This window comes from Parambassis ranga, chromosome 19 (assembly GCF_900634625.1).
Source record: "Parambassis ranga chromosome 19, fParRan2.1, whole genome shotgun sequence".
NCBI lineage: Eukaryota > Metazoa > Chordata > Actinopteri > Ambassidae > Parambassis > Parambassis ranga.
In genome coordinates this window covers 705019-717656 of record NC_041039.1, presented here as the reverse complement: position 1 = coordinate 717656, position 12638 = coordinate 705019, and the positions used below count along the sequence as shown (strand labels likewise).

The 12638-nt window shown below is 41.5% G+C and overlaps 1 protein-coding gene across 3 annotated transcripts in view; it reads right to left on the bottom strand.

The window, feature by feature from the left end:
- carmil2 (capping protein regulator and myosin 1 linker 2) overlaps window positions 1-12638 on the bottom strand; it is a 93520-nt gene that overhangs the window by 22824 nt on the left and 58058 nt on the right. For all 3 annotated transcript variants that reach the window (XM_028430942.1, XM_028430945.1, XM_028430944.1), the window contains 2 exons: window positions 4130-4233; window positions 883-1744 (listed from right to left, as the gene is read on the bottom strand). In XM_028430942.1, the coding sequence (XP_028286743.1) occupies window positions 883-1744; window positions 4130-4233 (966 nt within the window). The remainder of the gene's footprint in view (window positions 1-882; window positions 1745-4129; window positions 4234-12638) is intronic.

Sequence of the window (12638 nt, the reverse complement as noted above, 5' to 3'; positions counted from 1 at the left end):
AGTTACTCCTTGTTATACTGACTACTCAGAGATGCAATCACACTTTTTTTCATTGAGTGCAAATAAAGTGTACTGTATGTAAATGTAGGTATTACATTTTAGTGTGAAATGATGGACACAATTTCACAATTCATCTTAGCTACATAGTAGAAGGGATGGGAGTCTGCAACTTTAAAGCATTCCTCTTTGCTTTAAACTGCAGATATTAACACTCTTTGACATCAGCATTTATATGTGTATTAAAGTGAGACATATTTAACTTATAGTTTTATATATTATTTAGCTAAGACATCTTTATTCAATTACTTTTAAGGAGAGTTTCTGTCAGATATCACAGGGTTAAGTAAGTCAAGAAAATTATTAAACTATTAATTTTCAGGATTCACAATATTATTGCTCAAATTGTTTAATCCATGAGAACATACCTCTTTTTCTCACCATATTTTCAACTTATTTAGAATCACCAATATTTTTGAACACAAATATTTGTGTTTTGATAGTCCTTCAGTTTTCAGGTGTACTTTTGAAAAGCAAACAAGTACAGACAAACACTAGTATCTGGCTGACAAAGCCACAAATGTGATAGTTATGCAGGGTTTTATCAAACACAATGATATGGCTGTGTTGAATACTTGATTCTGATTGGTTGATGTCTGATTAATGTAATCTTAAATCAACATTTGGTGTGAAATTATTGATTATTCTTGGTTGCAGGAATGTGTGAATGTGTGCCAGTAAAAAGCACTCCAGCACCAGTAAAAATAAGCCTCTAAGCTAGAGTTGTTGTGAGCCAGGAATAAGGAATGTACAGTATTAGGAGTGTTACTTGTGTATTACATGACTTTTTTTACTCTAGATGTGTTAAGTGTGTGTTAAACTGACCTTAATTGGTGTATTATCCTTGTCTTCAGGCTCTAATCCTGTCAGTAGTATGAGACTCTGACTCTTGCCCTCTCTTAGTGACCTCTCAGTCAGCTTCAGTCTCCTTTCTCCATACGGAGTGTGGCCCAGCTGCTCAGTTAAAGGGGAAAAAACCACAGCACAAGGGGTACATGCTGGTAGGATGGGGGCTGCCTCTTCTTCCAAGTTGGAGAGTGCGGAATTGTCGAGGTTGTGACTTGTGGTGATGGTTGGGCATGTGGCAATAGTCTCACTGGAAAGCGTGATCATGGTTAATGTCTTGGCAGGTGCCATCTTTTCCCTCATATCGCCTGCAAGATGGTGGCTGGTGGTGACGGTTCCTTCTGTGGTGGTGGCATCATGAGAAATATTAACATTCTTCACAGATTTTTCCCCTTTCTCCTTCCCTCTCTCCATGTCCCTTTCCCTTTCTCTCTCCCTTTCTCTGGCCTCACGGAGGGGTCGAATGAGGTCTGCAATGGAGGTTCTTTTAACCTTCATCCCCTCTCCTCCTCCCTCTCCCCCGCCTGCCTTGGCAGCTCGGCCAGCTCGGGCCCTCTTGAAGGCGAAGAAGTCACCAAACTTTTTCTTGATATTTTTGGTGGGAAGTGCGGTGGTGGTGGTGGTGGTGGTGATAAAGGTGATGGAAGAGGAGAGGGGGGGAGTAGAAGACGTCGAGAGGGGTGGGATAACAGCAGATGTTAGCAATGTGTCAGTTGATGGAATAGAGGGAAAGGTGACAGTGGTGGTGGTTGAGGAAGTGATAATGTCAGACAAGGAGGAACACGGGATTGAGGCTGAGGGGGTGGCTTGGGCAGGGTGTGACTCCTCCCATCGGCCTTTTCTGCAGCAGGGAGACAGCAGAAAGAGCAACACACAAGAAGAGACACTCAGTACTACTACAACTACTGGCACAGGACCCTAGACACATGCTCACCCCAGGTACACAACAAGAACATTTGTGCGAACAACACACAGAGTAATAACATCTCTCTCTGATTAGTACTTTTTGCACCACTGTAAACAAGGTGCGGCATGATGGTCAATGCTGGAAATGATTTCCTTATATGTTAGTTAATTCTTAAACTTTTTATGTTGTGCCACTGTGTCAACACTTTTGCTTGACCAACAAGAGTACAGTGGAAACTAATTGTTGGACTCTGATATCAGCTTGACCTTAATTATTGACTCAGTAATTTTTGAAAAGGACTGTAAACTACAGTTTGTAAAATGTAAGCTGCATTGTGTGCCTGGCATTTCACTATATACAACTGTACAACTGTAAGTTGTCAGACTACACTGTATTCCTATGGTACATTAGGAACCAGGTCAAGACAACTTTCATTATTGATCATGAGAGATGTGACCTCTGTATGATGCAGAGGGGAGGTGTGTGATTTGCAGCCAGAAAATCCAGGAGGAAGGAGAATGTGTATGTGTATTACCATGTCTTGATTCTGCTCTGTGTGTCTACAATCCTTAGCTCACCCAACAAAAGATCTAAAACAAGTTCCTTAAAAAAACAAAAAGAAAAAAATGACACCTAAAATGTCACCTAAATATTGAATCTAAAAAACAGAACAGGTGTCAGTGATCAGTCTAGTAAAAGCAATGATGACAGGAGTCAGCCAAATATTCCCAGTAACTGACAATCTACTTTGGAACAAAAGACAGAATCAAAGTAGGTACATAATCTGCATAGTGACCAGAGGCAGACATAAAACCCATGCTAGATGTAAGTCACATTGCCCAGACAAATTGTCTTTTGTCTTCACTGATGGAAAGCCTGGATGCAAAGACTCAATATCTCCATTCCATAAAGGATGCACAAAAACTAAGAGGGGCTGAGGAAACCATAGGAGTTGCTGAAGTTTGCCAGAGAGCTTATTTATTGTCCATTGGTTATTTTATATCCAGACAGGAGAAGACATCCCTTTGGCACTGTGTATGTTATATTTAAGGCCTTATGGACAAACTGAGATTGATAAACAGGTAGGCCCCAGACGTGTCAGTGTTTTGGAGCTTTGCCCTGTTGTAGTAACCAAGCAAAGGTATGGCTAAACGACCTAGTAGACCCTAAACATAGCTGTGGCCACTCATCTTGAACAAGGTTTCCTTGCTCACAACAGAAACACTGGGAAGGAATGTGGTGAAGCGCTCAGCAGAGTGCTGAGATTGTAAAGACAGTTAAACAAGGAGTTTTGGGATCGTGGGATATTGGTTTACTGTGGAGCCTCTGTGGTATCCTGAGTCCACTGATGAAACACTGTAGGACGTGTCCAATTGACAAGCCTATGAAGTCACAAAGCCACATAGGTCTGAGCCAATACTGATGGGTTATAGAAGAAATCAATTTCATGCTGTCTTACTTCCTGCTTGGTGAGGTACTGGTACTGCAACATCACATAAAGATGTTTGGCACAATGCATGCTAGACAGATGGAAATAAAAGGTGTCCCATTTACTCTATTTTTCGTTGCACATTCCAAATATTAAAGTTTCTGATACAAGTTGATGAAATAACCTGAATGTCTACCTGATAGCTAAGCAAGACAGTTGTGTCATGCTGTAATAATTATTGATTAATTGCTTTGATCTTTGTTATTATGAAATGAATGGAAAGTTAGCTCATAATTAAGGGAGGAACTTACTGTAGACTACTCACTACCACTGTGATTACACAGAGCATTAGCCAAAGATGTCGGCAAAACAAAGTATATGGAAGTGAGCTTGGACATAGACAATCCTATAGTTCACCTAAAATACATGACTATTATATACAACCAGTGTATTTATGCTGTGTTCAATGGAGGCTTGTTGAGAACAGAATTCAGCCAGGGAATGTGTTTATAGGGTATTACATTAAAGGGATACAGTATCTTTTCAACCCTACAAAACATTTACTGCATGCACAGTTGCATAAAAGACATTATAGAAAAATATGATGAGTACACCATTGGGGACTTCTAATAAGATAATAATAAGATTTTAAATAATGCAGGCTATAATATTACTACAGCATTCCCATTGGCAGTGTGAATGCAAACCCTGAAGCCTTGTAGTTCACTAAAGTGTGCCATCTCTCTCTAGGAATACCAACAACGTTTATAAATGCAGTTCAGTGCAACCTATGCACAATGTATCTAGCTATAGCTTGCTTATATAAAGAAAAGAAGGTTTGTGTGTGTGCGTGTGCATGTGTGTGTGCATGGTTGTGTAGTTCAACTTACAGTGCATAGTTAGGGATGATTTTCTTCGTGAAGAACTCCTCTACCCCTTCATCCACTCTGCCCATGGCCTCACTGTCCTCATTCTCTACTTTTGACACTGGCTCCTATAAGAAACATCGATATGACTTAGAGAATGTACACCATGCATTGTCTTTATATGCCTATGCCTATGTGTGTATATTTTCCTGGAGAAAAACAACAGGAAAACAAACAAAAGTTTCATAGATTAGCTGAAGACTATACGCAAAGAGAATTACCAGAGTTGTTGATATCTATTGGTAGTTACTTCAATGATGGGTGGATGATCACATTTTATATGCAGTAGAAGTAATGATACACTACAGTAGACTAATCTGACTTTTAATGATTTTTGTCAGTATGTATCATTGTCAACTTATTTGCAGAATATCTAAAACGTGCAAATACAGATGACTTGCCAATATCATGCGTCATTATCTAAAGAATACCTGATGTTGACTTAGAGATGATCGTCTGTCAACATCTATCACTGTCAACCACAAGGTAACCTCAACCAATCAGATAAAGAGACAGCCAAAGTGGAAACACAATAGCTGTGTCTCATTTCAGGGTCTGCATCCTTCGGAGGACGCAGCCTACGCGGTCTCAGGAGGCCGCGTCCTCCTGAGGATCCTCCGGAGGATCCTCAACCGTTGGTAAATGGGATGGTCTGGCCTTCAAAGCACTTCCTGATTGTGGCGCGACGTCATAAATTTTGCTCCGGGAAAAACAAAAGCAGCAACAGCGACACAACAGGGACTACACAACAAGTGGGACAACAGTGTGGATTTAGAAATTTGGAATTTTTTAATATATTTATTTGTTGTTGGAGGAAGAGGAGAGGCGGCTCCAGCGGCAGCAAAACCGGTGACGGCTCAGTTTCTTCAGGCTGGGAGAGTGCAGTGGGGAGGTGACGGTAAGCTGCTGTTTAACCATATAATTGATCATAATTAATATACCAGCTACTGAGCAAACGCTAGCCATATAACCAGTAGATAGACAAATATGATTAAATGTAATTTATATTTTATTCAATTGTAAGACTTGATACAGGGTCTGTTTGTAATTTTAATACTTTAAATGCTTTAATGTGTCATTAAGCATCAGGTCTGTCACTACACCAGAGAATTACTGCTGGGTGGAGGAGAGTGGGACTCCCTGCAGGACCAGCTGTCTGTCCTGGAGGAGGTGTACTGACCATCATCACCTTTGGAGGGTGAGGATACATATTTTATAGCTTTTCGTATTTTAAGCTGCTTTGGAAGCCGCTCTGTGGAAGTTAATATTTTTATTTTTGCCCTTTTTAAAAACATATCCCTCTGTTCCTCCTACAACAAAATGCCTTCAGGAAGTTTTTTGTTCTTTTGTGTTTTTCAAAATAAATTGTCACTTTTGAGTCTGCACCTGGATCTCCTCATTCTCCAAAACCTAACAGAAGAACTGACCAGCAAAGATCCAGCGGACTCCTACCTTTGTCACCATGATCCCTACCCGACTGATAGGCCGACGTCTTCGTCATCGACAACTGGATACTTCCTGGATGTACCTGTGTCGACGGAGGGTTCGCCGACTTTACCATCGCCAGCCAAGGTCCTCATTATCTCAAGTCCTCACTCACCAAGGAACTCTGCTGGCCCGTCATGAACAACCAATTAGGTACAAGAACTACTCACTCGTTTTAATAATCTTCCTGCTCATCTCCTCTCTACTCTCTACTCTACTCGGGTCAACCAAAACCCTCAACGCAAGCACCACGTGGCTGAACCGGAACCCTATGATCGTGCCATCGGCAAGTGTTCTGGTTTTCTTCTTCTGTGCACTAATGTCTTCGCTCTCAAGCCGCTCACCTTCTATTCAGATCGGTCTAAGGTACTCTACATTGTTGGCCTCCTTCGTGACAGGACTCTGGACTGGATAGAGACTGAGGACTCTGTTTCACCTTTAGCTAATCGCTCCTTACTAGAGTTTTTTGGACGTTTCAAATGCACTATTCGGACAAAAGACCAGGCTCGTCGGTAGAACTAGGAGTATGGGTGAGTCAGACTCCTCCACTCTGCTGTCCCTACAGCTTCCCCTGTTCCTCCTCACCCTGTCGAGCCACCTAAACTGCACTCCGTCCCTACGGAGTACCATGATCTTGCTGAGACATTTAGCAAAGAGAAAGCCCTTGCTCTTCCTCCTCATCGTCCCTAGGATTGTCCCATTGATCTTCTCCCGGGTGTCTCTCTCCCTTCTAGCCGTTTGTACAGCCTTTCGGCCCCAGAGAAAGGATCGATGGAATGGATTTTCTCCTCTTCTCTACAGTAACACATCTCCCATGTTCGTGCTGTTTTGCAGCGGCTTTTTGCTAAAGCCGAGAAATGCGAATTCCACTCCCCGTCAGTCAGTTTTTTGGGGTTTATCATCCAGGCGGGGCAGGTTAAAGCAGACCCGGAGAAAATTAGAGTCATAGTCGAGTGGCCTCGTCCCACCACTAGGCGTCAGCTGCAGCAGTTTCTAGGCTTTGCTAATTTCTACCGAAGGTTCATCAGAAATTACAACCAGTTAGCCTTACCTCTTACTCAGCTCACTTCCAATTTATTGTCAAGGTTGACACTTCTGACTCCGAGGTGGGGGTGGTCCCGTCCCACCGGTCCAAGGAGGATGGGAAACTTCACCCATGTGCACGCCTTCTCACGCCGCCTCCAGCTGAACGCAACTACGATGTGGGAAACCGTGAGTTTTACACATTGTAGCTGCCGTGAGACAGACCACAAAAATCTGGAATACATTTGTGGTGCTAAAAGACCAGGCACGTTGGCAGTTGTTTTTTACCCGTTTTAACTTCACTCTCACTTACAGACCAGGAAGTCACAAGACCAAACCTGACGCTCTCTCCCGCCTATACGAGAGTCACGAACTGTCAGCTGACCCAGAATTCGTCCTTCCTCCCTCCTAGGTCATCGGTGCAGTCAGATGGGAGATCGAAACCAAGATCAGGGAGGCTCTACGTTCCGAGCCAGATCCGGGAGGTGGGCCTGCTAACCGCCTTCTCGTTCCACCCTCTGTCCGCTCTCAGGTTCTTTAGTGGTGTCATACCTCTCGCTGGTCTTGCCATCCCGGTGTACGACGGACAGTTAATCTCCTTCAACGCCACTTCTGGTGGCCTGCGCTGGAGGGGGACGTCAAGGAGTTCATCGCTGCCTGCTCAGTCTGTGCCCATGGCAAGGCTTCTCATCAGCCCCCCGCTGGTTCACTCTGTCCTCTCCCAGTGCCCGGCCGTCCTTGGTCACACATCGCTCTCAATTTCATCACTGGACTTCCTGTCTCAGAGGGTAACTCAGTCATTCTAACCAGTAGTCATTTTAGTAGTAGTCTACTAGTCATTGTTGAACATGCCCACAATTCTCAGACTGGCATCTTCCTGTTTGAGGCTTCTTCCTCCCCTCTTTCCAGCTCAGGAGGAGGAGCTGGCGGTTCCGTCCGTTCAACACCATTTAAGACAGTGCCGTTGGATCTGGAAGCAAGCCAGGCGGGCACTCCTACGGACTGCTGACCAGAACCGACGAATCGCGGACCGCCACCGGACACCAGCTCCTGCCTACAGGGAAGGTCAGTCAGTTATTTTGTTCACCAGAAACATCCCCCTCAGAACGGAGTCTCGTAAGCTGTCCCCCCGATTGATCGGGCCATTCCAGATAGTTAAGATCATTAATCCTGTGACTGTCAAGCAGTCCCTTTCCTATTCCATGAGGATCCACCCCATGTTTCATGTCTCGCACATTAAGCCTGTCACCAGTAGCCATCTCCAGCCACCGTCCCCTCCTCCCCGGCTCCCCCATTCATTGACGGTACTCCTGCCTACACGGTCAGCCGACCGCTGGATGTTCGTTGCCGTGGAAGGGGCGTTCCTAGGTCCCGCAATCCGCCATCTCTCTCTTTTTCAGGTGCCTGGTTAGGTGGCAGTGGCAGGTGCACACCTGTCGCCACTCCTAAAACCTGCTCCTGTTTTTAGACACCGCTCAGCCTGGTCCCGTCCAGCTCAGCCTGCGCCCTCCAGAGCACCTGTTCCTCAGTTGTTTTTTCTCCTTGGGGAGGTTTTTTGTTCTTTTGTGTTTTTCAAAATAAATTGTTACATTTGAGTCTGGATAAATTGTTACTTTTGAGTCTGGATCTCCGCATTCTCCAAAATCTAACAGGAGCTCCACATGCTGTAGATATTTAACTATTTAAGTTTTACTATATATTTTACTATACAAACCATTTTCACTCCATTTTGTAGATAAACTGTATAACCTGCACAACAGCCAAATACTGACTGAAATCTTAAATAAATTCCTTATATACGGTAATTCTTTTCCGTGGAAAAAGTAAGCACATTCTTGGCCTTAGAAGATAGTTTTGCAAAACTAGGTAGCATGTACAGCCTTGTGTCATATTAGACTTTTCTGATCAGACTATATTATTGCAAAAACCTGCTCTTTGCTCAGTGGCAACTCACAAAGGAACATCTCGAACCTTTCAGAATAAGCCATATTCCTCCAATAAGTTTTATTTTATGAGGTTTTAATCATTGGACCTAATCTACATAAAAATTTAATGGAATTGAGGGTGAAATTTAATCCAAAGTTTTAATTTTGCATAGATGTAAATTTTTTTTTTTTGTTTTTATTTTAGATACTGTATTAATCCCAGAGGGAAATTCTTTACGGCAGTGTCATACAATGACTAGCAAGGCGTATTAATCAGTCAATTGGATTGAGCTTCAGCACCATTGTCTAATTGCTAGCATGTTAGTCTTTATTCAGTGGTTGCTTGCAATGATAAAAGGCTTGTGTACTGAAATATAACAATAATAATAATATAATGTGTTTCAATATTTAGAGTTCTTTAGAGAACAATCAACAGGACATTTTTAACCACAACAACACATGTAACCATGGTAACTTTATGCATCTCAACCTTGTGTTGTAGCCATTATGGTCGGCTAGCCATTGTGTCTGTCCCCCACTTAGTGTGAACCGATAGATAGCCAAATGCTGCCAAAAAGAACGCTCTTTCTAAATGCATTGTTTCTTTTCATCTTTTTTATTTCTTAATGAAAATATTATGCCTCTTATTCATTCTTGTCCACCTCCTTTACTGCCACCTGTCTCTGGTGCTCTGTCACACAGTGCTGTCCCTCTGATACACGTTGAGCTATTTCCATACACAAATCTGTATGATCTGTGGATAGACTGACATTAGATTGATAATAAATACATTATAAATAAATCATTGCATGAGATAAATAGGTAACAGAGCTGGGGCCAGCTCATCTTTTTCTTTTAGGTATAGCCTGACTCATGGTCAAGTCTGGATTCACTTGACTCATTGGAGGTTCCTTCATATTTATTCACAGTAAGAGACATCTCTAATTCATGTCCATAAACATGTTAATTGCAGCAACTACAAATGAAGTTAAAACATTTATAAAAATACTGCCTGCTTCTATCAGGCTGAGCTGCAGTCTGACCACAGTGAATTTAAATTCTTGTTTGAAGTCATAGAAACTACGTTTTTCAGGCTAAATAGGTAATGAACCATCTGTTGTGTTATAAGCACAGTGTAAAAGCAAGCCTTTGTGGTGGTATGGGGGCACAGCATAGCTATCACATCTGTAAAGGTGCTTTTATCATAGATTGATATAGCAAATATCTTTATCAGAGAAAACATTTTTTATTTCAGCATGACACTGACATAAACACAATTTTTAATTGGATAAAGGAGGCCCCAAAAATTCTCTATTGAGCATGAATAGTAGGCGGTCAGGCATTTGGTTTATGTAAAGTAGTCTGTTGTCGGTGATATAGACATGGCTGTGTCCTAAACCACCCACTCATTCACAACAACCTACATACTAAATGAGTAGTTTATTCTTGGGGACGATGTTGGGAGTCAATTGGCAAAATACAAAACAACATTTTTAGACACTACTTGCATCGTTTTCTTGACAATTTTCATAGAGAAAAGTAATGAGGAGACACACCAACAGTGACAGTAGACTCCATGGTTCCTCAAAAATGTTTGGAAATTGTGTCAGTGTGGAAGCATAAATGTTTATGATGAACCATTTGAGCATGATGCTCTAGAGAAGAGTGTTCTGTGCACACAGCTGAGAACACTAATTACTGAGGTCTAAAATAAGATCCCGTTCAACCTAATTTAAATATAAAAGCTACAGGTTCATTTAGACAGTTAAACAGGAAATACAGTATGTTCAAAGTCATGGAGGTCTAACTTATAAAGTTGCAGCACAAAGCATACAGGCAGGGACAATTCCTTTGATACTGCAGACATTTGCAATGTGTTGCACAATTGAAATGTTCTGCATATATGCCATTTAAATATTCAATGCATTATGATGGTACACACTGGTTATCTAGTGACCATTGGCTGTACACTTCTTTTCATGTTGCATAGTGGGATACATTCACTACACATTTAAACAGCACTACAACATGGTAAACACACTATGTAGTGGACTGTATTGGGAGCAGGGGGTTTATTGTGGACACAGCCGTTCTGAGTTAGCCTTAACATAAACACTGTTTTTCAAGCCTACAATCTGGGAACAGAATTGAACCAGAGAGCATAGGAAGGTGGTCTGGTCTGTTTAATTCTGTTTTCTTTTACATCATCATGAATGGGAAGAAGGTAAGCTGGTGGATGAAGGGTTGTGTTTTGGGAAACATTATTTTGTTATTTAGATCCTTTGAAAATAAGAAGTGGGTCCTGAGCCATTCATGTGGATGTTAGTTTGACACCTGCCTTAGCATGGTTATACACTATGCCATGGCAGAGTCAGTATAATGCTTACTGCTACAGAGCCAAATGGGTTCAGGAATGATTTTAGGAACACGATAACCAGTTCAGGGGGTTGACTTCAACTACGACACATACCAATCTAAACAAGCACCTCTGGGATGTGTGGGGCAAACAAGTCCAATCTTGAGAGGCCCTACCTCACATTATAGAAATTATATGAAGCGTGCTAATAGATGATGGATGGATATAAATAAATATACTGTATATATATATATATATATACAGTATATTTATTTATATCCATCTATTCTGCTAGAACAAATGGCTTAACAGAGCATTTTCATACTAGTACATACTGGTTTTATACAGGGAGGTTGCGTTATTTTAACTTGTACACAGAAACGAAATCAAAATTATTGCCCAAAACTTAACTTCTACCCAGACAAGGGCAGCAGTGGTATAGCAGGGTTGTCCCGTAACTGGAAGGTTGGTGGTTCGATCCCATATACCTGCATACCCTCCAGTGCACTCACTGGCGTATGGTGCTCTTTGCTGGGCTGCCTTGAGCAATTTCCCCATTGTGGGACTAATAAAGGTTTCAATTATTATTATTATTATTATTACAAGAATCCTGCCACCACCGTGTTTGACTGTGAGAACTGTGTTTTACACTTTTCCTATATCCAAAGACAACATCTCCGTGACCAAAGAGCTCTAGTGTTGTTTCATCAAATGACTACCAGTATGTGTAATCTGTGGGTTGTCTCTAGCATACTTGAGTCTGACTTGGAGGTGTTTTTTCTGCAGAAGTGGAGTTTTTCTTGGTCTTTAACCTGACAGTCCGTTCCTGTGCAGGACTCTAGTGACTGTCTTCTCTGATACTTTAACTCCAGACTTGGCTAAATTATTCAGTTGCAGTAGTTCTAGGCTCTTTAAACACATGCCTCATTATACATGTTTCTCTTCCTACTTCGGCTAGTCTTGTTCTGCTCTGTTTGACTCTGATTAAACTTAGATACAAATCAAATGCTTACAGTGTCACTGGGTTAAAGCATAGAACACATAGTATCATTGATAATATTGATTGGTACTGTGACTAAACAAAGAGGACAGTTCTTAAAAATTCAGAACTGAGTACCGGTAATAGTTACTAGCTACCAAGAGCTAATATATCGGTCAGGTTGATATCAACCTATCACAGATATATTGGTATTATATACATGTTCATTGATATGAGTTGATCTGTGTTATGAGCAGCCCCTCATTTCTTTTTTCAGCTACAGGTTTTAGAAGGAGCCACATTTAAGAACTGCAGATTTTTCTTTGTTTTTCTTTTCTTTGACTGTTTTTTAATTTTCATTACACTGACTCACCCTATTTCTTAACTGGTTGACAGCTGTTTGATGACTGCTGTGTTTATAATCATGAGCTTAAAGTTTGTTCACTTGCCTGTGTCCGGTGCTACCTATTGTTGCATAAGACAAACCATTTTTCTCATGTGTAATTTCAAGAAAGAAAAGCCCTGTCTTATGATAAAAAATATGGTAAAAAAGGTGTGTTTCACTAGCTACAGTTTGTGTACAATATTTTCAGCATGTCTACAGTACATGTAGCAGCAGAAATGTTTTGACAGTAAGTTGCTACTTTGAGAAATACAAAACTCCAAAGTTAATAAACAACAAAATAATTTTCCCTTTTCAGTGAA